Source organism: Bactrocera tryoni, chromosome 3 (assembly GCF_016617805.1).
Source record: "Bactrocera tryoni isolate S06 chromosome 3, CSIRO_BtryS06_freeze2, whole genome shotgun sequence".
NCBI classification, from domain to species: domain Eukaryota; kingdom Metazoa; phylum Arthropoda; class Insecta; order Diptera; family Tephritidae; genus Bactrocera; species Bactrocera tryoni.
The window spans coordinates 68,219,948-68,246,592 of NC_052501.1; the positions used below are offsets into that span (position 1 = coordinate 68,219,948).

The window sequence follows — 26,645 nt, forward strand, 5'->3', positions numbered from 1 at the left end:
ATTGTTGATTTAATTTTAATTTTACTTCATTTAAATTTGATATTTCTTATTTTACAGGTAATTTAATAACTCATTTCTTATTTATTCTTTGTGCAAGTACAACGATGCACACAAGCTCTATGCAAAAAAGCAAACTAATCTATCGTATACCTAAAATTTCAGAAACAATACATTAATAGCAAACAAAAAAACGATCATTAAACATATCTTCATTTTTACAAACCCTTTGCGAATACTTTAACAGCATAAAGCGACTAAAATTACTACGGAATGAACCACATATAACCTATATGTTATACTAAGTTGCATTTAAGTTAATCAAATAATAATAATAGTAATAATAACATTAACTGATAAATGAGATTCAATTCCTTTCAAAATAGATAAGCTTACTAACAAGCGATATATGTATGTAAGTATGTATAAAAGATAAGCATATTGGACTTCAAGTATAAAATTAGTGTCTTTTATAGTTTTTAATCTTCGATTAGAATTGGTTCACAACAGTTTTTATCCAGTGTTGTGGCTGTAGCATTGTCTGCGTCTTTCACAACATTGCAATCTGTACTCAACTTAACGCTTTTGGACTCAGATGCGCTATTTTCTGTCGGCTTTGCACAACGCACAACCACCTTTTCATTCTAAAAAAAATAAAAAATTATTAATTTGTAATTCATAGTTTCTATACACAATGCTAGCTACCTTCTTAGCTGTCAACCTTTTAATTGGCAGATTCAATTGTTCTGATGGCACAAACTTCCACTTAATGGGAAGCTTCGATTTCATGGCGGGACTTTGTTTCAGCAGATGCCTGGAGTAGATAGAATTTGTAAGTATGCATTCTCATAATTTATTGCATTATGTTCGTTAAAAATATATGACTACTTTACTCACTGATTCAAATACGTGTCAACACTTTCCAAGTCTGTACGATGCACGACGCTGCTTAGACCCGGTACTTTAATTAAATATGAATTATGCATACGCTTCGCCCAGAATTTCGGCGAACCATCATTCGCGCTTGAGCAAAGCACACCATATTGTTCACTCGACTTGGTTTTTGCTAATTGTGTGTTAGTTTTAGCAGTTTCAGCAGGCTTTGTGGGCAAATTTGGGACGCTCAGCCGCCTATTATTAAGCATATTTGGAGCGAAAAGCGCCGAATCGCTCAAACGTTGTGTTGTAGTTTTTGTGATGCTCACACGTTGTGGTATTGGTATTGCTGGTCTAATGTTTATTAACGGTTTAGGCGTGTTAACACTACCGCCATTTGTCATCGGTGAGTTTATTAAACTGCGCGACGTACTCGGTAACGATTGACGAGAAGCGAAAGATTGTGCCTTTGACGGCTGCATTGAATGTGACGATATTTTTAGCTGCTGATTGAAAGATTGTTGCGTAGTTGTGGCATTTGATGTGGAAGCACTTGGCGCTTTCGACATTGCAACTATGGAATTTAATGTAGTTGGTTTAGTTCTTGGCGCTGAGCCGTGTGTCGGTGTAGACGATTTAAAAATAACTGTCGTTGTTACCGGTTGCGCAAGTTTTGGCTCTTTTTGAGTCGGCAATGATCTAAATCGCACATTCGTAATCGTCGTATTTGTCGACGAAGTGTTTGGTCGGGAAACGGCAAGCGTGGCAGATTTTGTTGCTGTTTTCGTCTTCGCAGCAATTGCTGTTGAGCCGACTGTAATTGCAGTTGTGCCATTTAATGTGCATTTATTTGTATTTGACTCCATACCAGCAACCGATGACACTACAGGCGCTTCACTGGGTAGTGTAGGCGCATTCGGTTTAATAAGAACCGATGCAGCGGGTTCAAATTCATCACCCTCAATATTCATCACCAATTTGCCATCAGATTCATATTTATCAGTCATTTTAGTGATTGTTGTCGAACCTATAGTTGAACGTTTACCATTATCACCCATTAGAAAGCGTTTCCAATCACCGGGTGAGATGTTATTCGAAGATTTCACCTCTCCCGTTGTGTGTTGTCGTTCTGTGGCAGTCTGTGGCACAGCTTTCGTTGTGATTTCCGCTGAGGATGGCGACTGTGTTGAACTTCCTACACTCCCTCGCTTGTCTAATAAGCTATTCAGTTGTTGACTGACAGGCAATGAGACAAAGCCGGAATTACTGTTACTCATTGTGGTCAAAGCGGGCGTGGTAAACAATTCGTTCGATGTGGTGTCTCCGGTAGCCGTAACACGTACGTCAGGTGTGAGAAATCTAACGTTTGACATATTTTCCGACGTATTGATGACAGTTTGGCCACTGGTTTTGGCTGAAGTCTGAGCATTGTTTTCAACAGTTGTGGCAAATGATTTATCGTTACCTTGTGCCCCATTAGGGACTACGGGAACGGTGGAAGCGATATTGGAAATATAGATTGTCGTACCGTATGGCGCTTCCTTTGGTGCTGGCGCCACACCCGTAATCACCGCATTTGGTGGTAGACTGCACAGTATAGCAGCGGACTGTTTGTCTGCTAGTGGTGGTATTAGACTCTGCGATGTATTCGTTAACTGCACCAATTGAGAATTTAGTGGTCCATTCATTGTTATCGGTGGTGGCTGCGGCAATTGTGTGCTAGTTAACAAATCAGAATTATTACCACTTTGTAGCATTTTCAATTGTGCGGTAGGCGTTTCTATTGCAGTGGTCGCAGCGCTATTATTAATAATAGGTGTGGTTCCCATATTTGTTATTTGCAAACGATTCGAATTTGCGCTGCTTTGAATTGTAAAGTTGGTAAGCTGCCGTGATGATATAGAAGGATTAAGTTTTGAGTGTAATTCTGATAATGGCTTCACTGTGATATTCGTGTGTGTGATCGGTTGAGGCAGTGGCTCGAGTACTGAAAATGAACCTGATGGTTCTTCATCCTCAACAATCATACAATCATCATCATCCGATTCAGGTAGCTGCCCTGTTTCCTTGGCTTGCAATTCTGCAACGGGTGCATTTTCAGACTTCGCGGTATTCGTTGCGGAAACATCCAATTTACAGTCCAAGTAAACCTAGTAAAATTATAAAATAGAAACTTGTGAAATATTTGTAAAACCGCAAAAAATAATTTTAATTGAACAAAAAATTAACAAGAAAAATGGGAACTGCGGTTGCGACGAAGCTTTAATACCCTTCAGAAATAAAATAAAAAAAATGTTTCGATACTACTTCATTTTGATCGAATTGTTTGTATGGCAGCTAAATGTTATAGTGGTCGTATATGAACAATTGGTTCGGAGATTGTGCTCTTGCCTTGGACAAAAATCCATGCAACATTTCATGAAAATATCTTTTCAAATAGAAAAGTTTTCCATACGAAGAGTTTATTTTAATCGGTCAGTTTGTATGATAGCTGTATGCTATAGTGGTCCGATTCAGTTTTAACGGACCAAAGAACAGCTTCTTAGGGAGAAAAAAAACTTGTGCAACATTTCAGATGTATAGCTTAAAAGCTGTGGGACTTCATGACAAGCACGGTATATGTATAAAGAAAGACAACAACAATGAGCTAAAAAAAAAAATAACCTAAAATCTAATGCAATTCATATTTTTACCTGCCCATTATTTCGTACAACCCAAAATGCTGTCGTACTCTCTTTTGCACCACCTTGTATGTTGTGCATTTGCTGATATGTTTCCCGAAGCATCATCTTGCGATCAACGCTTTGTAGCAAAATCAGTAAGGGCGGTGGCATATTCAGTTTTAACGGACCAAAAAAGATTTTGCGTTCAGAATTTGGTATCACGAAAGCATCGTATGCTGCGTCCTTGAAGAATTGCAACTTGACAATCTTCTGCTTTTGCCTACTGAATGACATCACTTTCTGTATGCGATCAAGTGACACCAGTTCTTGGAAATCCGGCACATATATATGCGAAAAATCCCTATAAAGGTCCAGTACTAGCCAACGATGTGGCTCCGATGTAACATCCAGTACATTCATTTCATCAATATCGTGAGACATTACTTTACGGAAGACAATGTTTGTCTTCATTTCCGAATACTGACTGTTGCCAATCAATTCTTGCAGCATCGATAACCCGTTGCCCGATTTTAACTTATTCGTAGCTTCTGATTTTTTGGTACTCAATGTACTAGTTGGTAGGGTGGCGCGTGTTATCGCCGGCTGTGGTTTCTTTTGTAGAGTGCTCTTAGTTTCACTTGCTTCGGGTAACTTTGTCTTTTGTACATTTTTATTGTTCTGTATTGGCGTTGTTTCTTTTTCCAAATGGGCTAATGGCGGTGGCTGTGTACGCAGCAGGGATTGTTGAGTAGGCGCGTTATTTCGCGTAGCAGTTGGTGTTGGTTCGTTCGCCGTTTCGGTTGTTGCTGTTAGCTCCTCCAGTTGTTTCTGTGCGACCTTTTTGTTTAATTCACGTATATGTTGCTTAGCTAACAAGCTAGATAATACATTAATTTTACGTGTCAGCAATGGATGTGTCTTTGGTGTTGGCTTAGCACAAGCACTAGATTTATCGGCACGCAAGAAACCCTTAACGAGCCAGTATTTTGCGCGCCCTTGCATTACAATCGCCAGATCACGAGTTTGCGGCGTACGACAGCGTTGCAGCAACATGCGACCCATTAGAGGCAGTTGTTGCATTGGTAAGGCTGCTATGTTCACCACACCGACAGCATCCAATACCATTGGCATCATATTATTTATTGTGGCAGCAAAGAAAGTTTGTTCATCGCGCAGCTTAACTTGCCATATAAAGACGAAGCCTTCAATAAAGGCATCCAAAAAGTTGGACCATTTAATTATACACAGTATATCGTTATTTGGGGCGGGAATCACTTTGCTTTCACGTTTTAGCGCTAATCCGATATCTTGCATCTTTTTGTTCACCAAATTATTCATACTACGCACTACGTCTCTGAAGAAATCCAAACGCGAAGTTGAAAGCGATTGTGATGGTTGCATATTTAAAGATACCGCTGCCGCACATTCCGAGGGAGCTGCACTGAGGTCTGTGGCACCTTCTGAAACCGTAGACGACACCGACGGTTGTGCATCATCGTCGCTGATAGTGTACGCCTTTTCGGTTATCTTTGTATTTTCACTCGTTTTGACCTGCGTAGTTTTCGAGTCGGCTGTGCTACTGGTCGGATTACTATCTTCCTCAGTATGAGTGCTATTATCATATACTGCAGTATCATCTTCAATTTTTTTGCCGCTCTGCAGTCTACGTTCTTCTAGCCGTTTACGTTTACTCTGTAGTTTTGTGTCAGCTGTTGCCTTGCCATCAGGCACAGAAAGTAAGGAAGAAAGCGATGACTGGCTGGAATCTTCATCAATCAGTTCAACAACTTGTCGTTCGGTTTTATGCAACGCTTTCTTCTTCGCTGGCTCTATCGGTTCTTCGTCCAACTCTGGAAAGGAAAAACCGTAAAAAATGTATTATTATATTTTATTAATTCGCCAAGTGAATTATAAATAGTGCTGCATTGTATTAATAAAACAATTTTTAAAGAATAATTAGATTTATAAATTTTAATCTCGAAATCGGATTGAGAATTAAATTTTCAATTCAAATGTTGTGATTAAAAATAAATTTACAATTCTGCTTTTTCGATTAGAAATTATTTTAAAAATTAAAAACAAATTAATAAAAAAATAAATTTTTAATCTTAAACTAAATTAAAATAAAAATTAATATAAATAAATTAAAAATTAAAATTGATAGCACTCAAAATATGTCCCTAAATAAAATGAATAAAAAATAAATATATAAAAATAAAAAATTATATTTCAATTCCGTATTTGGTATAATATTTTTCCCAATCCGGTAATTGAGATTAAAAGCTTTAAAATCGAAACCATATAATTAAATATTAACAATAACTTTTTAGTCCGATTTTTGGTATTTTTAATTTCAACTCCGTACCTGGTAAAATTTTTTTTTTCAATTTGGTATTTGAGATTAAAAATTTTACAGTTTTTTTAGTTAAGATTTTCGGGTTTACACAATAAAAAAAAAGTTTGATTCAATACTAATTCAAATATTTTTATATTTATTATAGCAACTCACGTTTACCCTTGTTTGGTGTATCCTCCGGTTCCGTTAACTCGATATCATTTAATTTGCGTTTTTTCGTATGTAACAGCGATTCCTGTGCCGCTTCTTTACGTTGCTTTTCCACCTCATGTTTGTGGTAATAAACTGAACGCATTATGTGTTCATTCAACAATAGCATGCTCTGTTTGTTCTCGTTCTTCGCTATAAATTCTTCAACTTCCACACGCCGTTTGCGATTTATACGTAAGTAGGTTTTGCGCGGCACCACAACCACACGCCGGCAACCGTCTACTTCGGTATTGAAATATTTATTAATGAAGGTAAGTTCGCTTGGGCGCCCACGTCGTTCTAGCCGTTTAGCCAATTTCGGCCGTTTTGCACGACCAATATCCCCAACGTAGTCTGAAGTCAACGATTCTTCCAGCATCTCATCTGCTCTATCGCTTTCATCTTGTTCATCGTCTGTACTATTATACTTCACAACACTACCTTGAGATTTTCGATCGGCACTTTTCCGTTTCTCTCTTCTTTTTCTGAATATCTCATTTTCTTCGCGCGACTCTGCATCTGCTTCATCGACTGCTTGCTCAACTGTCTCAAATGAATAACGTGCTTTTGTGGACGTTACAATATAATCGTCCTCTGTGGAAGCGTTTTGTTTATTTCCAGCATTCGTTTGATCATTGCTAGTGGTCACATTGCAATCCTTTTCGATAACGAGCGGTTTTCCATCGGTAGCACGACCGCCACAATAACATTTGTATAACTCATGCACCATACACCACACCGCCATATTTTGTATATTTTCCAAACGTATTAGTGGCACCGTGCAATGTTTGAGTTTTTCCAACACATTATCATTCACATATATGGGTTCACGTAGTTCAGTAGTTGTCTCCGAAAATCCAGTATTTAAAGTCGTGTCTGTTGCTGCTTCGATTGCCACAACGGCGGTATTTTGTGTTTTCTTTGGTGGCGTAATTGCTGCAGTTCGCCCAGCATAATCTTCTTCCGTGTCTGCAAAGTCTTCGTAACGCTTTGGCGCTTTGGTACAACGCCGTTTCTTATCATATTGTGATTCATTGATAAGCAGAGTTTCATTTTCAGTTAACACTATTGTGGATGTGAATTCTTTCTCCATACGCGCTAGTCGGGCAGTGGCCTGTCTACGTAGCATAAAAGCGTCTTCAGTTGTGATTGATCGCCCCTAATTGGTTAAAAAATAATTATTTTAAGTATATTTCTGAAAGTTATTTTTAAATATATTAAAATATACTAACATCTGTTTCCAGACGCATTATGCGAGATTGAGATGGAGTTTTGCAGGTGCACTCTATGACACACTTCGATTTGCCACAATGTTGACGCAAAGGATAGTCATCGGCAAGACTTTGGCATATACAACCAAACGTACAATATTCCTTTGTACAAGGCTTCACTCCTGAAATTTAGAAAAAAACACAGTAAATACATGCTTCGGACACTACAATTAAAAACATTCACTATTGCAGCTTTTAAGATTTTTTTTATGGAGGGAAATTAGAAATGTGAGAAAATCTCTAGCCTATAAGCAGACATACAAGATGGTTTCCAAAGTAAACAGGACTTAAAAAAATAGAACAAAAACAGGAACGAGCCTCAAGTCTCCTTCTTCTTCAATACATCTTTTTGCACGGTCCAAAGGCATGTCGAACGAGTGTTTTAGCTCATTGGCCGGTATGGCCGCCAGTATGCCGGTGCAAGCCTTTTTAATGGCCTCTACGTCTGCATAACGCTTTCCTTTTATGGGCAAATGCATTTTTCCGAAAAGGAAGAAGTCGCACGGTGCCATATCAGGTGAATACGGGGAGTGGTTAATGGTTAAAATGTGATTTTTGGTCAAATAATCGGTCACAAGCGTCGATCGATGAGATGGATTCTGAGCAATTTTTGGTCGTCAGTCAATTTTTGCGGAACGAACTTGCACACATCTTTTGTAAGCCCAAATGTTCGGCCAAAATGCGATAAATCGATGTTTTGGAGATGTTCAATTCCATTTTCATGAATTTCAATGATGATTTCGGCTGGTTTTTGATGAATTCACGCACAGTTTCGATGGAATTTCCAGTGATAACGGATTTTGATTGGCCCACATGTTGATCGTCATTTATGTCCTCACGACCACTATGAAAACGTTGAAATCACTCGTGCACTCTTTCATCAATTGAAACGCTTCGGTAAAAGTTTTACCAATTTTAAAACAAAATTTAATGTTGGCTCTTTGTTCGAAGCTCATTTTCGCATCGATAACACAAACATGCTGACACTTAAAACGCAATAACTTCACTTCCAATCGATGAAATGTCATGAAATTCTCACTGGACAATCGATAAAGATAGCAGATTCAATTCACTTTGGAATCCACCTTGTACAACATCAAGTTTGAATAAATATTTTACCTTTTTCAGCCTTTACAGCGGCGTCAATTATAGTTGCATTTAGGCGACGCAATTCTAATCTGTAAACAATACGAAAAAAGTAACATCTCTAATTATTGATGTCATTTTAATTTAAAAAAATTAGTCTACATAGAATATAATGTTTTAATTGACTTTCAATGTACTCTTTCGGTTCCTTTACGTTCAATGAAAGCAATTAAATAATAATAAGGAAACCAGTATATAGTAAAATAATGTTAAACACATTCGCACTTACAGAAGACGGTTCTGTTTTTTATTTGTCACAGCTTGATTGACCAACTTCGTATCATCCGGAGCTTTGATGTTGCAACTTTTCTCCTCTTTCAGTTTGCCGACGACTTTCTCTTGCTTCAACTCCACATTCTCCTCCTTTTCGGTTTGCAGTCCATCGGGATCTATTTTGATGAACGAATTCTCACTGCAACTTATAGCGACGCTATTTATCATCTCACTTAGAACATCGGCACACTCGACTAATTCACTATCGCGTTCATCAATATTAGCACGAAATGAAAAATCTTCTATAGGTGATGTGGTCGCCTCAAATGTTTCATCAAGTTTCTCTGAACGATCAACTACACGACGTACCAGTATGTGGCTGCGATCGTTCATATATGGAATGGGAAATGTGTACGATTCAGTGGGTACTTTGGTATCATCACCACCATCTTTCGACTGATCATCATTTTTTCTACATTCAGCTGATTGTTGTAATGTAGAAACGCTGAACTCAGCCCATTCACGCGTTATATCACAGTGTGGGAGTATATAATCTAGATAACGTTTGGCTACGTCGTGTAGTGGTTTGCCAAGTGCAGGAAAAACTTCCAGTTCCACAATGGGCATGCGCACCACCGCCATGCTACCGCCAGCCAACAACAATGGTGCAGTCTCATCATCTAACGGTTTTTGGAAGGGTTTATGTGACAGTGGGCAGGGTTTGAACACACTCGGCAGTGGCGTCTTATTGAGTTTTTTCTTATCCGGTTCAGCTTTTACAGGTTTCAAATCTCTTCCTATTAAGGCATCACTGCAAGTATTTGGATTGCATTTATTCCGCAGAAAGTTACTCGGCACTCGACTGACATATGGTTGCTTATTACGTTCCTCATTGTTGCCGCGAACTCCAGGCAGGCGTACGCGCTCGCGTTCATTCCCATCAATCACATCCAAGGTTTGGTAATAATAATGGTTAAATTCTGTGGTGACAAACGAAGCCGCTTGCCAACCTTGACGAGTAAATGGCATTTGGGAATTTGGTGCCTGTAATGATTGTTGTGAGACGCTTTTCGATTTGTGATGACGCATTTTTCGCTGTAGTTCTCGGCAAATTGCCGCCTCATTATTTATGATCGCCAACTTATGATTTCGGTTGAATTTTTGCAGAAACTGGCGTCTCTCAGCGACCGTTCGTAACTTTTGCAAACTTTCTGGTACTAAAGGCATCTGCATTTGCGGCGGTATACAGTCGGGTGTGACCAAACCATCCAATGTGGCCTGACGATGTTTGCGGCCAGCGGCATTGTCAATGCCATCAGCAACACAATCACTACTTTCAAGCAAATTTTCACGCATAAACTCATTCAATGACTCACTGATGAAAGCTACATTAGCATTACCCTTGGATTGTGCCGAAAATGGTACAAGTGGTGTTAGCAACATGCCGGGTAGACGCTCTGTCTCGTCGAAACCGAAGAACTCTTCACCTGAATCGGTGAAATGTTCGTTGTTATCGGGCGCTTTCTCAACATTTGTTTCATCCGATTCCTTAGCTTGCGGAGTAGGCTGAATAACTTTCGTATTGCTGGCGGTCTCTGTAAGTACATTTTTGCCACGCACCTTATTCATAAGCATATCCAAAAAATTACTATTGTTACTTAACGATCTGGTTGTTTTCTTATCGGCACATTGTTGCAACATTTCTGTTGTTGATTTTGTTGCAATATCGGTAGCTGTTTTTGTAGCTGTATCTACGGGAGGCAATTCAACACTCTCACCGTCAATATCAATATTTCTATCTGCTTTGTAGCTATGCTTTGGCTGTTCAGAGCGTGTTTCGTCACTGCCCATAATTTGTTTTTCTGGCGTCGTCTCTAATGTGTTTTGGACGACGCTTTCAGTCTTATCTAATACTTCTGAAGTAATATGGCTATATTGATTGCTATCAGCTACAACCTTTGTAGGGCACTGACTCAACACTTCTGTTGCCTGTAATAGTGTGCTGCTACTTGCTGCCTCTACTAAATCATTCCTCGTCTCATCCACAATTGGTTTGGTTTCACTTTCCATGAGCGGCACAGTTCGTTTGCCACTACGAAGTATTTCCAATTGCTCTTTCAATTGTTTACTCACTTCGTCGGGAGCCATGTTTCCACTGCCAGCTATTTCTTCCTGTTGTTTATTTATCGTATCTGTATTATCACTAATCGAGGTTATTTCAATATGTTCTTTAACGCCGTATTTTCGACGCAGATAAGAAACCATTTGTTTGGACCAGAGCTGTACATTTCGCCTTCGTGTTTTAAATACCTTGCGTTCGGCTTGATCGAATAAAACCCTCCGCAAATGGTAATAGTTTAAAATAACCCGTTGTTTGCTCCCTTTTCGTATAGCGACACGCTTGATTACCAATCGTGGACTTAATGCATACCAAAGGAATTTTTCTATATTGGCCAAATTCGATTTTAAAAATCCAATAGACACATTGTATTTACGTTGAATGCGTGGAATTATCTTTAATTGATGTTTAGTCAAATGCATTGTGAGACCGTTAACAGTTACCTAAAAAATAGAAAAATACAGATGGTTTCGTAAAAATTATTTAATTAACCAAAAAATACAACAAAACCACAGATGGTTTCGTAAATTATTTAATTTTTATTTTTTAATTTAATATTTACTGTGTTTTTAATTAATATTTCATTTTAATAATTTATATCATTTGTCGTATAACACAATTGTATTTTCATAAAACCGTTAAGAAAATTTGAGACCAGTTTCGTGTAGGTACTTAAATTATTAAATATTTATAAACATGTAATTAAAATTTTAATTTTTTTACAAAAAATTCTTTACAATTAAGGCGTGTTTCAGTGTGAAAATTCGAAAAAAATATTTTTTTTTTTTGTTTTTCCACATTTTGATGTATTTATAATTTTATATTTGAATTTGAAACTATTTAGGTTTTTTTTAAACGTAGGTCATTGTATAGACAATACCTTACAGATGATTAGTACCCTCTATTTAATAACTTCGGAAATAGTGAATAACTCGCTAAAAATTAAATACCTTTTTTTTTTAATTGTATAATCGGCAATTTTGAATGAATATAACCTTAAATGTTTAAAAATCTCATGCCGTTGTTCTCTTTAAAAAAAAATTAAGAGAAATCACCTTTGTTAGGCGTTTACGCTATGTGTTCTCCTTAACCTAACATTTTTGTATTAATTAGGTCAAGCATTTAATCGATCATACTAATGCATACATATTTACTGTATATACATACATATGTACATATGTATGTAGTGAAACCTCATTGTGAATACCTATCAAACAACGTGAAATATTTCTATTTTTTCCGTAAAAAATAAGCTTTTTTCCGTTCTTCTTTTGTTGTTAAACTATTTTTTCTTACTTTCCGATATCCACTTGTATGTACAACTTTATTTTCGATACATTTTATTATCTACATAGATCACAACATATAGGCCCTAACATTATTGGACCATGTGGAATGCTGAAATGCTCTATAAAGTGCAATGCAGTTGTGTACCCGCTAATGTGTTTACACCAGTCGTCATCGCCGCCTAATGTGTAAACGATAGCTAATGTTATAAAGGTGGGTGTTTTAATTTAAATTTTCAAAAATTAGTAATTCCTTTACTCTCGCGCCAATTCTAAATATTAAATTCCTCTAAAGCGCTCGCCCGCTGTCATAAGTATTTGGTTTGAAAAAATTCCCACAAAGCAGTATAAGAGATGCTTTGGGAGTAGTTAAAAAATAGTTTCCAATAACTACTCCATAGAGTACTCCGATGTCGTGCATATCGAGAATATATGTTCTAATTTACCTATTTTGTATGAAATGTGGCTTTCTCAGCTTCATTTTTGACAATAAACAGAAACAATTTAAATATTATATGAGTTTATACGCGAATATTTTTTTTATTTAATAAACTAAACATTTAATATTTAATTATATAGAGTATTTTTTATCTAAACATTTAGACTACCATACCCCGATTTCGGGGTTAAAATGGGTATGTACGGATAAAGGAGGTTCTCGAGATTAGCAATATACATACTTATATATATATATGTATATAGCTGCCACCGACTTATAGTTTTTGAGATATTTGCATTTAAAGTTAAAAAATTCAACTATTTACATTTTTAACTTTTATATCCACTAACACTTCACTAATTTGTTTCTAATCATTTGTTTCATATTAAATAGTGCAAAAATAACTTTAATTCCATATTATGCTACATATACATATGTATGTATGTATATTTGCAATATTTTTCGTATTGGTTCAAAATTCAAAGTCCGTTGCAAAAGAAGAAAAAATTAATTTTCACGCTTCCACAGAAAAGCTCATTAAAATAGATGCATATATCTTTAGATGGAAAATGCTGGCATTATCTGCTCTCATGACTCTCGAATCTAAGTACGTAACCGGAACGACTCTCAACTCGATAGCATTCCTTTAAATTATTTGCCGCTATAACAATAATAAGAACAATACACTACATTTTTTATCTGTTGGATTTTAATAAAAAAAATTTAAAATTCTAATGCGGATAAGTATTAAAAATTTGTATTGGTAATTTGTTTTAAATTTTTTTTTAAATTTGCTATGTTCCACTATGTGCTTTTCTTACGCAACGGAATATATTAACATTTTGTTATGCAATACTTGACCGTTAAAAATTTAAATCACATCACACTAGGCGTTTTGCAACTCTCACACTCGATATACAGACATGTTCATTTTTTTTTATCAATCGAAACAATGGTGTAACATACTTAAAGGAAATCAAATGCAAGCACATGAGAACGGCACAAACAGCTGGCTTAGCGCAATATACTCCATTTTAGAAATGAAGTAATTCTGGTACACAAAGAAAACAAAAAACATGACAAACAGCAGCACAGCACTTTTATTCGAAATAGCTTAAACAAAACGAAACTAATCAACATATCAACCTAACGCTGATGACACTGGTCGATTAGCCAAGAACTGAACGCCGCAACCAATCACACATGCACAAACTTACTTTAACTACACAGCATAACACAAATTCCAGGGTAAGCGTTTGCTTGCTATTACCACCATTCACCGGTTCAATATTTCATTACTCAAAATTTGCACTAGCACTCCACGCACATTGTTTTCTTAAATAATGCACATTTCTACAGTTTTTTACGTTATTTTAGAACAATAAAACAGCAGCGAATATTTAACAACCAATGTACGATCGTTGTGTCTTGATGTCTTTTCACTTGTGTTCCAATATATGCTCGTATCGTTCACATACAACTATTGACAGCGAGTCAAAAGGCAAGCACACGAAAAAGTATCGATACTATTTTGTTATTGTTGTGAATACAGCACACAAAAATACTGGGAAATGTGCGGTTGCATTATCGAAATTATAAAAAAATTATAATAATAATGAAATATATTAGCTTGTTAAATGCGTATATTAAATATAGTTATTAGATATTCATGTTAAAAACACGTGTTGCTAACTACCGTTGGACTTGTGACATTTTGCTACCGATAAGCACGTTCACAGTTGTTTCTTTTTTCGATGAATTCTGTTCCATTCCTCTACTACCCGGAACGTGGAGATATTGTTATACATACACATAAATTGATGAAAATTACGGTATTTATTTTTGCTTTAGCAATTGTTATTAAAATTATAGATTTTTCTCACTTCAATAGGAATTTGACATAAATATTTCTACAATGGCCAAATATATACGAAAATATAAACAGCTTAGTAACATATGAGTTATAAGACTTGTGTAATATTTTTGAATACTTTTTAGGTTATGTAGGTAAAAAAATTATTTTTAGTTGTATAAGACTCCTGTAGTTTTTTTGAATAATTTTTAGGTTAAGTAGAGCAAAAAAATAATTTTAATTTAGAAAACGACTGCAAAAGGAGCAATGCTTAATAAGGTTGGAAGTTCCCGCGACAGTCGGGTCTACGTAAACGCAATGGACCCAGAATTTTATCCAGCTAAGGACTGTGTACCCGCAACATTCCTCCCAGTTTCTTCAGGCATTTTTTACCCATACAACAACAACAAGGTTGGAAGCATTTCAGTTGTATATTGATGTACTAATCTAAATAATGGAGACAAAAAATTTTTCCCGTTCACCTTATAAAAATATTTATTTGTAAAGGTTTGTGGGAAGCAAGCAATATTTTTTTTTTGTTTTGTTTTACTTTTATAAGAGAAGTATTGTGGTAGGGCTAACTTTGCAACCAGAGGTTTTACGAATGCTTTATATGGATTTAGATTACGACACTAGTACACGAAGTCAAAATTTTACGAATGCTTTATATGAATTTAGCTGACGACACAAGCACACGAAGTCAAAATTTTACGGAATTGTACCTTTTTAGGCTATAAGAAATGCACCCGTCAAGGCTACTATGGCTTCGGTGTAGAGAATATTAGTTTTTTTTTTTAATTATTGCGAACCACTTGAATGCAAATATGTATGTGCGATCGAAAAGTTTTGACAAATAAAGTCTGATTTTACGAATATGAAGTTAAATTTTTAGCATTGATTTTCTTACTGAAACCCTTATTTTATTGACAAGACCCAGGAGAGATCCCAACAACTGTAAACATATGATTTGGAAACATTGTGTGAACATTACAAACTTTATAATACATGTACCTATGTATGTACAAGGTGTAGGTATTTTCTTAGGTGTATTCTTACCAGACATTTATCTTGTTTTTCGAGCACAAATCTTTATACATACATACATATATACACACACATACTGTATATGCAAGCGTATACGAAAAAGACCACTTTTGTGTATCAGCGCAGTATTCGCTGCGCACGTGTTGATAAGCATGGCAGGTAATATTCGGAATATTCCGAATGCCTTCTGCATGAAACACTTGGAATTTTTGAAACATTAACATAACCTCAAAACTTACCGAGTAGTTAATCGCATTGTTACTCATTTTCTAAATCACGCCTTTTCAAAAGCAAAAACAACATAACCACCCTGATCGGTTTAATAAAGATATCACATTTATTTACAGTTGTGTGATCAAGCGTCTCAAATCACCCTTTCTGTCGGCTGTTAGGTTAATATGGTGAATGAAGTGATGGGTGTAAACGCATTATATTTAATGCAAAATTATTGATTTTTATTGCAAGTTATGAAAAGTAAGTTAGGTTATGTTGAAGATGTTCAGTTCTGCTCATGATACCATAATTATCCAAGGTACTTTGAATAGTTGTTGCTCTCGTGCAATACTAATGCATAATTATGTGACATTTTTTGATTATTAAATATTCCTAAACAATAAAATTACTTCCTCCCGAGCACTGACTGCCTCAGTTTTTTTGGTGATATGTATGTATATGGGAGCGGTTCACTTCGAATACGAAAGAATTCAGCATTCATTGTTTGACGAAATCGTAAAATTTGTCTCTTATTAACTTATTAACATATATTTTACTTCCCGTCGGCGAAAATTATATTAAACTCATAAGCTCAATCGAAAAAGCTAAATTAAACATATTGGGATGATATGAAAACGTCAACCAGAGGATCGGATTTCATTATATTAGGAATATGAGGTTCGCGCTAAGCCATATAATTTTTAAGAAAGTTTGTCCACATAATTTCACTAAAATATCACACAGTTTGACCAATCTAAACAGTTTAAAGACAGGTCAGAAGTCGGAAACCACTATATAGGGTTTATCGATTATTTTATTTTCGGCATTCTTCTTCTTAATTGGCGTAGACACCGCTTACGCGATTATATCCGACTTAACAACAGCGCGCCAGTTGTTTCTTCTTTTCGCTACGTTGCGCCAATTGGATATTCCAAGCGAAGCCAGGTCCTTCCATCGGAGTAGAGGTCTTTCTCTTCCTCTGCTTCCCCCGGCGGATACGGGCAATGGAACATCCACTCCGTCGTTATCAATTGGGGAATCATGTTCGTCTTCTCCTGGCGTTGTGCGTTCACTGCCATTCAGTAGGTTGGAGAAGTGTTCCCTCCATAATCTAAGTATGATCTGTGCATCGGTGACTAGATCACCTTTGGGGGTTCTACAGGAGTATGCTCCGGTCTTGAAACCTTCTGTAAGCCGCCGCATTTTTTCGTAGAATTTTCGAGCATTACTCCTGCCGGCCAGCTTATCAAGCTCTTCGTACTCACGCATTTCGGCCTCTTTCTTTTTCTGTCTGCAAATGCGTCTCGCTCCCCTCTTCAACTCTCGGTATCTATCCCATCCCACACGTATAGTGGTCGATCGTAACGTTGCGAGGCAGGCAGTCTGTTTTCTCTCCGCTGCAACACGGAACTCCTCGTCGTACCAGCTGTTCTTTTGCATTTTCCGAAAACCAATGGTTTCGGTTGCAGCGGTATGTAGGGAGCTTGAAATGCCGTCCCACAGTTCCCTTATACCGAGTTGTTGACGAGTGCTCTCAGAGAGCAGGAGTGCAAGTCGAGTAGAAAATCGTTCGGCTATCTGTTGTGATTGCAGCTTCTCGACGTCGAACCTTCCTCGTGTTTGTTGGCGTGCGTTTTTTTGCTGCACAGAGGCGGGTGCGAATCTTGACTGCAACAAGATAGTGGTCCGAGTCGATATTAGGACCTCGGAGCGCACGCACATTTAAAACACCGGAGACGTGCCTCCCGTCTATCACAACATGATCGATCTGGTTGGTGGTTTTTCGATCCGGAGACAACCAGGTGGCTTTATGAATCTTCTTATGCTGGAATCTAGTACTCCAGATAACCATATTTCGGGCCCCGGCGAAGTCGATCAGCCTCAACCCATTTGGGGATGTTTCTTCGTGGAGACTGAATTTACTGACCCCTCGCGTCAAAGATACCTTCTTTGCCCACCCTGGCGTTAAAGTCGCCAAGCACGATTTTGACGTATTGACGCAATTTTTGGCATTGCGATAGCAAAAAATTATGCTCTCTGAGTTTCATCAAGAAGCTTCACATACCATTACCAATATGTAGGAAGTAAAGTCAACTATATGTTGGAAAAACCTGATATTAGTTAACATATAAGAGGTCAATCAAGAGAGGAATTTTTTCGATTATATATCTTACAGATTGACTGATATTTTCAAATAAGAATATATATTCGACTAAAATAGTTTTAGTCCGAATTTGGACAAATTTCGATCAGAATGTGGCACTCTCAAAGGAACTGTTTTGATTGGTTCTTGATTTGTATACTGGAAAGTGAAAGAATCCGACGGAATTTAAAATTGTGTTATATTGGAAGAGGGCGTGGTTTTTGTCTCATTTAAAATTGTGTTATATTGGGAGAGGGCGTGATTTTTGTCTGATTTCGCATTGTAATGTAGAAATCTTAGAAATTGGTTAAAATCGGTCGAGTAGGTCCCGCGATATGGGGATTGACCTAAATGTGTGCAGTGCCACGGCCATCGTTCAAATTTCAAACCGACTCCTATAAAGCCATCTCGTACCATCTCTAGTATAAAATTATATGTTTCTGAGGGTTATAATTCGAGTTCTCCGTCACAAAGAGGATGGGAATGCCAAAAAGATTACTCCTGAGCGAATTTTGGTGCTCATAGGTTGCACGGTTTAGGAGATATGTACATTAATCTTATTAGATGGCGGGGCCAAGTCCACTTTTAAAGCATTTTCAACCATAGATTCCCCCGTATAATATGTAATTCGTTCTATGAAATAACGAATACTTTATGGCAGAGCTTATCTGTGGCAATTTATTGATTTCCGATTAATGGCGTTTTGTGGTCGTGGCAATGGTCCAATTCAGCTCATCTACAATACCAACCCTTCTTGGATGCTAAGGAACATTTTATATACCAATTTCAACCGAATTCACCAATTGGATATTCCAAGCGAAGCCAGGTCCTTCTCCACTTGTTCCTTCCAACGGAATGGAGGTCTTTCTCTTCCTCTGCTTCCTCCGCCGGGTACTGCGTAGAATATTTTCAGAGCTGGAGTCTTTTCCTTCATTCGGACAACATGACCTAGCCAGCATAGCCGTTTTTTTTTTAATTCGTTGAACTATGTCAATGTTGTCGTATATCTCATACAGCTCATCGTTCCATCGAATGCGATATTCGCCGTCGCCAACGTGCAAAGGACCATAAATCTTTCGCAGAATATTTTACTCGAAAACTCGGAACGTCGACTCATCAGTTGTTGTCATCGTCCAAGCCTCTGCACCATATAGCAGGACGGGAATAATGAGTGACTTATAGAGTTTCGTTTTTGTTCGTCGAGAGAGGACTTTACTTCTCAATTGCCTACTCAGTCCGAAGTAGCACCTGTTGGCAAGAGTTATCCTGCGTTGGATTTCCAGGCTGATATTGTTGGTGGTGTTTATACTGGTTCCTAAATAGACGAAACTATCTACCACTTCAAAGTTATGACTGTCAACAGTGACGTGAGAGCCAAGTCACGACTGCGACGACTGTTTGTTTGATGACAGGAGATATTTCGTCCTGCCTTGCCTCGATTAAGTTCTGCGGCTCGAATTATTTTCTCCAGCAGCAGATTGAAGAAGTCGCACGATTAGGTATATGGGAACTGGAGAACGGCATTTGTAACTCCTTACGTACAGCTGCAACCGAAACCATTGGTTCTCGGAAAATGCAAAATAACAGCGGGTACGACGAGGAGTACCGTGTTGCAGCGGAGAGAAAACAGACTGCCTACCTCGCAACGTTACGATCGACCACAACACGTGCGGAATGGGATAGATACCGAGAGTTGAAGAGGGAAGCGAGACGCATTTGCAGACAGAAAAAGAATGAGGCCGAAATGCGTGAGTATGAAAAGCTTGATAAGCTTGCCGACAGGAGTAATGCTCGAAAATTCTACGAAAAGTTGCGGCGGCTAACCGAAGGTTTCAAGACCGGATCATACTCTTGTAGAACCCCCAAAGATGATCTAGTGATCGATGCCTAAAGCATACTCAAATTATGGGGGGAACCCTTCTCCACCCTGCTGAATGACAGTGAAAGTACAACGCCAGGAGAAGGCGAACCTGATTCCCCAATCGATGACGATGGAGCAGACGTTCCATTGCCCGAATATGAAGAGGTTCGAATATGCAATTACCCGCCTGAAGAACAACAAAGCGGCGAGGGCCGATGGATTGCCGGCCGAGCTATTCAAACACGGCAGCGAAGAACTGATAAGGAGCATGCATCAGCTTCTTTGTAAAATATGATCGGACGAAAGCATGCCCAACGATTGGAATTCAAGTATGCTCTGCCAATCCTATTTTACGTTGAGAAAGTGGGCGCAATCGGATTACAACCACGCTTACTCCTTATATAGCATAATTGTAGATACCATATGAATGAAATATTGTAGAAAGTAAAATTACTTAGCATCGAAGTGATACCAACAAAAACACAAAGTGTGTTGCCTGGGTAAGTCGGAGCAAGTCAATGTAGTTTTATTACTGTTTGTAGGCAATCAAAATGAGATTTAAGAAAGGAATTTCCATCACAAAATACAAGGTAGCATCGGACCACTATGAGCATGAACACAAAGCGTGCTCTCCCAGTACAAGCAACTCGCTGCTTTCCGCACCCCTCGCTCACTATCACTACGAGTTGCCGCAACGAAATTTTTCTCGTTTGAACATAAATTATTTGGAACAGAAAAAGGTATTTCTTACAATTCACATCTACAATGAGAAATAATTAGCGATTAGCACATTGCTTTAAATATAAATATACACATAATATGCATATGCATTAGCAATTCATGAGAGCGCTAATGTCGGAAAAAATCAAAGTTTTTTTTCGTTCATTTAGTACAGTTAAAGTAAACAGGTTACGCTATCTATGGCTAGCAAATATGGGTGTGTCCACTGAAAGTTTCTTTTACAATCTCGAAATCAGAAAATTCCTTACCTAAATCACAATCGGTGGACATACTAAATCCGATATAACCTGTATATATGTGCTGCAATAGTGTCAGCAGTAGCGTTGGTGCTTTCATCCAAGAAAATCATAAAAATGCAACTGTGCTTGAGTGTTGGTATGCCTTGTTTGGATTTTGTCTATACAGATACGAACAGCTGACGTTTTGTTTACAGCGAAATAAAGAGTAGAATTGACATAAAGAATCGTCGAACAAATTATACATTTAGAAAAAGTAATTTTAATAATTATTATAATAAATATATTTACATATATTATGTATTTATATGTATGTATAAAAATCGCTGATATAAATATGTAAGTAGTTGAGAAATATGTCTCCTATTTTTTCGTCCTGCGAATTAAGCGTCAGCCTATCAAAAGGAGGACGAACTGTCAAATACGTAACACACCGATCGCTTCATATATAATTTTAAGTATACATAATTTGATAGTATGACGTAAGTATATTCATATGTATGTACATATATACATACATATGTATGCACATATCTTACACAAACAAATAGTTTCAAAAAAGGTAATTGTAAATAAGGCGTTAAAAAAAATCTTTATTGCTAGCTTTTTGGCATCTTATCAATGTCTTCCACTAACACGAAAACGTCTGAGCAAATAGTTGAGTACTGGATACCCGCTTGTGGGGTTTCTTATCAACTCAGGAAGCAATTTAAAAGCAGTTTAGGCGACGCCAGAATGGGTACGTGATTTCGTAGCGGAAAACTGACAGCTGAGTTGAATGTGGCATACTCTACCAGAGAAGAATTCGGTATACCAACATTTTGCATGCGGCAAAATGAAAAAGGATTATATATTAATCAAGACAGTGCAAATGTATTCTTGTCTGTTTAAAAAATAAATAAGGCAATATCAGAATTGGACAAGGAAAAATCTTAGAATTATGTGGCAGAATAATTAACTGCAATAAAGAAAAGCTGATTTATGCTTACTTGCGTAACGCATAATAACGTAACGTAACTCAAATCCATTGACGCGAAACCATTCCTGTGCCAGCTTACTGATGTGTTCTGGGTCATTGTCCTAGTGAGCATCAACTTTAGCGGCATGTTGTCTTCAGAAAATGGTAACATAACTTTTTGCTGTACATCTTCAATTCGATAAATCGGACCAAGCTTCTGTACAAGAAAAATCACCATAACTATAATGGCCTACCTACATAACTTTCCGTGGTATATCGAGGGTCATACTCTATATTAGGGGGAAACCCTTTCGGTCATGACCCTGAGATATTGAGATATTGATCCGAAATTGTGAATTAGTCCATTTCTCACCAAGAAGATGCTCATATGTAAGTATGTATATAAATAGAGAATATCGGACCACTATAAGATATAGCTGCTTTACAAACTGTACAAAATTAAGTTATTGTATGGAAAACTCTTTTATTTAACAAATATATCCTCACGAAATTGGAAATATAACTGTCATACCAACTGTTTAGCGAAAGCCAGCTCTCTAAAAATAGACCCCTAGACACCTCTGCGAAAATCTCTCCAAGTATGAGCTTTTAATTGTAACGGTAAGGTCCTCCTCCTTACATTTTCTATTTTTTCTTATTATCAGGGAAAAACAATCCATATCTTGCTTCCAACTTCTTGAAGGAATATCTCGTTTCATAGATTCTACAGGAAATTCAATGCTCTACAAAGTGATTTTCCGTAAACCTCACCTTTGAGAAGAATTTAACGCCGGAAGTTTGATTTAAATACACCATTAACCAAATCCCATCAGGATGGGCTCGAAAAAAGTTCCGCAGTCTTCATGAAATCGAGCGCTGGATCTCTGGGCTTTGTGCGAGCTGAGCACGCGTTAGTCAGCAAACCAGCACTTGTAGGTTGCCAAAACGTTCTGACCGACAGTGAAACGTAAAAGGTCCATTGAACGCCTAGAATTTAGCAAGACTCAAATCGCCGCAATGATAGGCGTCCTAACTGGACACTGTTCCATTGACAGTCGCGCAGAAGACTAAAGATTGAAATGAGGAAGATGAGATGGAAACATTTATATACTTTCTTCTCCACAGTCCATACTCTTTACGAACCCGGACTTGGCTGTGACGAAAACGGAAAATGTAATTATATGCGAATGTTGGAAAAGGCTTACAGTGATTCAGTTTTATAAAAAAACACAACTACGACTGGTACAAAGCCTTCAAACACGGTTGAGAGATCGTTGAAGACATGCCTCGTTGTGGACGGCTTTCGACCTCTTCAACTGATGAAAATATTAAAAAAAAGTGAATGATAGGGTGCTTGAAAATCGTTTGGCAAGTGTTAAAGAGATGGCAAGAGAGATCAACATCGCTCGCGAATCCGTTCGATTTATTTTGGTGGATATTTTGGGGATGAAACGCATTCTTGCTCGACTCGTCCCGATAAAGCTAAACTTTTTTTCAAAAAGGAAGGGCCAAGTTCGGGTGCAACCGAACATTTTATACTCTTGCAACTTGCAAAAATCAAAGCCCGGGAAATTCTTTAAGGTGTAAAACCAATCATATGGAGTAAAGTCAGCCGGATGTTCGAAAATCCTGATATTAGCAATATATAGGCTTGGCCATGTTTTCGCTCAAATTTATAAAAATCACTGTTTTACGTAAAACTCTAGCTCTACTAGCTCATTCTCATTGAGATAACTCACTTATTGGTCGATATATACAGTACAAAGTCACCCGGAAGTTCGATTATCTTTGTATTAGGTATATGGAGACTAAGTGAAGTATTGGCCTGATTCAACCCATTTTTGACATACTGAGATACCATTGTCATAGAAGTACTATCCCTGAATTTCAATTATACATATATCTCAGGCATTGACAGATATTTTCGAACAAAAGTTAACTATATGTACTGGAGTCCAAATATGGATTTGAAAAATTTTTGGTCATAAGGTGGCAAATACTAAAGGCATTATTCGTGCAAAGTTTAATCTTTTCATATTAACTGCTTCTGGATTTCTTACTGGAATGTAAAAGAATCCAGTGGACTTTACAATTGTGCTATATGGGAAGTGGGCGTGGTTACTGTCCAATTTCGCTCATTTTCAAAACCTGACCACGTACTAAATTTCGAAATCGGTTTGTCAGATCCCGAGATATGGGATTTCACTAAAAAGTGGGCGCTGCCAGGCCCATCGTCCAATTTTCTCACCGGTCCCTATAAAGCCTTGTCATACCATCCCAGCGACAAGTTTTTGCGTTTCTAGCACATTTTGTTATTGATTTATCGCGCTTTCAGTAGTTTTTAACAATACCGTTATATGAGGAGTGACCAGGGTTTTCAGCCGATTTCATCTATTTTACATTATCGGTAGAAATTTTTGTAATATTCGCGCTTTGGTTGTTCTAGCTTTAGTGGTTTAGGAGATATATATGTACATTAAACTTATTAGAGGTCAACTTTTTCAAAGTTTTTTACCCGCAGGCGCCCCTGGCTACTCCTCCTCCTCCCTGGCTACCCTCCGATCCTCTGAGCTAAATTACAGCTTTATATTTTAATTTAGTGCTTAGTTATGGCACTTTATATGTTTTCGGTTAATGGCGATTTATGAGCGTGACAGTGGTCCGATTACGCCCATCTACGAACTCGAATTTTTTTTTGTGCTAAAGAACTCACATACGAAGATCGTGGTGTCATCGAGATATCTCAATTTTTACTCAAGTTACAGCTTGCACGGACGGACGGACAGACAGACAAACAATCGGTTTTCAATTTCTATTGCCATCCTGATCATTTATACTTATATACATACTATATAACCCTATATCTGTCTCGATTAGTTTTAGGTGATATGTACAACCGTTAGGTGAATAAAACTATAATACTCTGTAGCAACTGGTTGCAAGAATATAAAAATGTTCTGGACGGCCTTCGAGCTCTTCAACTGATGAAAATATTAAAAGCGTGTTGATTGTGATCGAATTTAAAGCCAAAAACGAAATAAATATCATCGATCAACCACCGTATTCACTAGATTTGTCTCCGTGTGATTTCTTCTTGTTCGCCAAACCGAAATTGGCGCTCCGTGGAACCCGTTTTCAGTCGATCGAAGAGATAAAACAAAATTCGCTGAGAACCAACCCAAAAAGTGCTTATGAAAAATGCTCCGAGGACTGGAAAAATCGTTAGCATAAGTGTATTACATCTGGTGGGAATTAATAAATTTATAAATAAGTAATCATTTTGCGTTTTATTTACAATTTTCGGGTACTTTTTATCTCACAATATATAATTGCTTTAGTACAGCCGAAGTTAAAGTTTTTTTTTTTTTTTTTTTTTTTTTTTTTTTAAATAAATTGCACTCCCTATTTTTGCAAACCCCTAATCATTTTTCTAATACATTATTTGTAAAAGTAAACTGGTACGCGTGCAAGGCATACCAAGATTACCACTCTCAATAAAATTGCAACTTAATTTAGAACTTACAGGCCTGTTGCAAATGAAAAAAATTAAATTATATTTACAAAATGTTTTTCAGCTTTCTTACGTTACTTTATTAAGCGATCGAAGAGCTCATGTTTGCACAGTTCATAAGAATTAATATTTACACATCCATATATTTATGTACATATGTAAGTATATACATACAAAAATAAATTCAAACGCACATGCAAACATAAATCGATTGCCTTTAAATAAGTACGTATGCAGCGTGGATCAGTAACTTCCGACAACGAATAGTAGTTACTCCCACCAATGAAATGTATCACCAGCAAGGGCCGAACAAAAAATAGATGAACAAACGGTGAAAACAAGAACTTATACAACACACCACAAGCATTCACAACACAACACACGCATACACATGTGTTAACATGCATGCGCATGTATGGACGTAGATATGTACGATTGCACGTAGATACGAAAGCGAATGCTCGTACTTTGCGAAGAAATCTTTAAGTGCAAAAAAAAAGACCAACTAATATATTCATATGGCTTAACATTTGCCGCACTAGTAAGATAATATTTCACATTATTGCTTACCCATACAAATTGTTTTCAATGTAATTGACGGTAATCTCACACGTAGTCGTAATGGTAAGTAAATCTTGAAAGCACAATACACTAAAGTTGTTTATTACGCATTTAGTCTGTCATCTCGCGTGGGTACACTACAAATGCGGTAGGACTTTTGTTCTGCGAGGTGAAAACGAAATGCTAGAAAATGAAACGGAATGGCGGCGCTACATGTCAAGGCAATTGACTGCATTGTTGTGATTCATTGCTTTTGAATTTATTTAAAAAGACAAAAACTCAAAACATTGTTTGAATAGTGAATTCTAATTAAATATGATTTTTTTTTTATTTAAACACGATTAACTAACATATTAAAAAATTAAAGGTGTAGAAATTCTGTAGTAGCATTTTTTAAAATTCAGTTTATTATTTACTATTTTTGGTAGTTTTTACGAAATTTCGTTAAAATACTGTACAAAAAAACTTTCGCGTCCGGCGAAATAATCGACTTTTATCGATAACCAAAATAGTGGGATTTTTTTGTTTTACGTGAAATGAGGTGGAAAATGGAACATGGAAACGAAACATGTATACATTCGAAAATCAAAATGGCGTCGTTGGTTTCAATTTGGCGCCAAAAGTAAAAAACGTGTTTAACAATTGAAAAACTATCATTTATTATTGCTGCGTTCATATAAAAAAATATTTATTAAAACAAAATACAAAAAAAGCAAATTATTTAAGTAATATAATTTTATTAAAAAAAACTTAATTAAAAAAAATATATTTATTATAAAAAAACAATTATTAAAACAAATGTTCTTTAAAAAAATTATTTAAAAAATTAAAAAATATATTAAAAATTTAAAAAATTATTAAAAATATATTAATTCAAAAACATTATTAAAAAATATATTAATTTAAAAAATTAAAAATAATATTTAAGAAAAACTATTTAAAAACATAATATGTTTTTAACATATTTGCC

The 26,645-nt window shown here is 36.8% G+C and overlaps 1 protein-coding gene across 6 annotated transcripts; it reads right to left on the bottom strand.

Moving 5' to 3' along the window:
- LOC120770216 lies at positions 1–25,791 on the bottom strand. Of its 6 annotated transcripts, none has more exons than XM_040097494.1 (9): positions 25,685–25,791; positions 8,728–11,273; positions 8,472–8,530; positions 7,314–7,474; positions 6,046–7,240; positions 3,567–5,386; positions 895–3,023; positions 703–811; positions 1–641 (listed from the first exon to the last, which is right to left on the bottom strand). In XM_040097494.1, the coding sequence occupies exons 2-9, from the start codon at positions 11,250–11,252 to the stop codon at positions 477–479; spliced, it is 8,163 nt and encodes a 2,720-aa protein (XP_039953428.1). In that variant the 5' UTR covers positions 11,253–11,273; positions 25,685–25,791; the 3' UTR covers positions 1–476. The 6 variants fall into 6 exon arrangements, with proteins under 6 accessions (XP_039953428.1, XP_039953426.1, XP_039953425.1 ...); XM_040097492.1 differs by lacking the exon at positions 25,685–25,791 and adding an exon at positions 13,826–13,955 and having other exon boundaries at positions 6,052–7,240; XM_040097491.1 differs by lacking the exon at positions 25,685–25,791 and adding an exon at positions 13,826–13,955.
- Between the last annotated feature and the right edge of the window lie 854 nt (positions 25,792–26,645).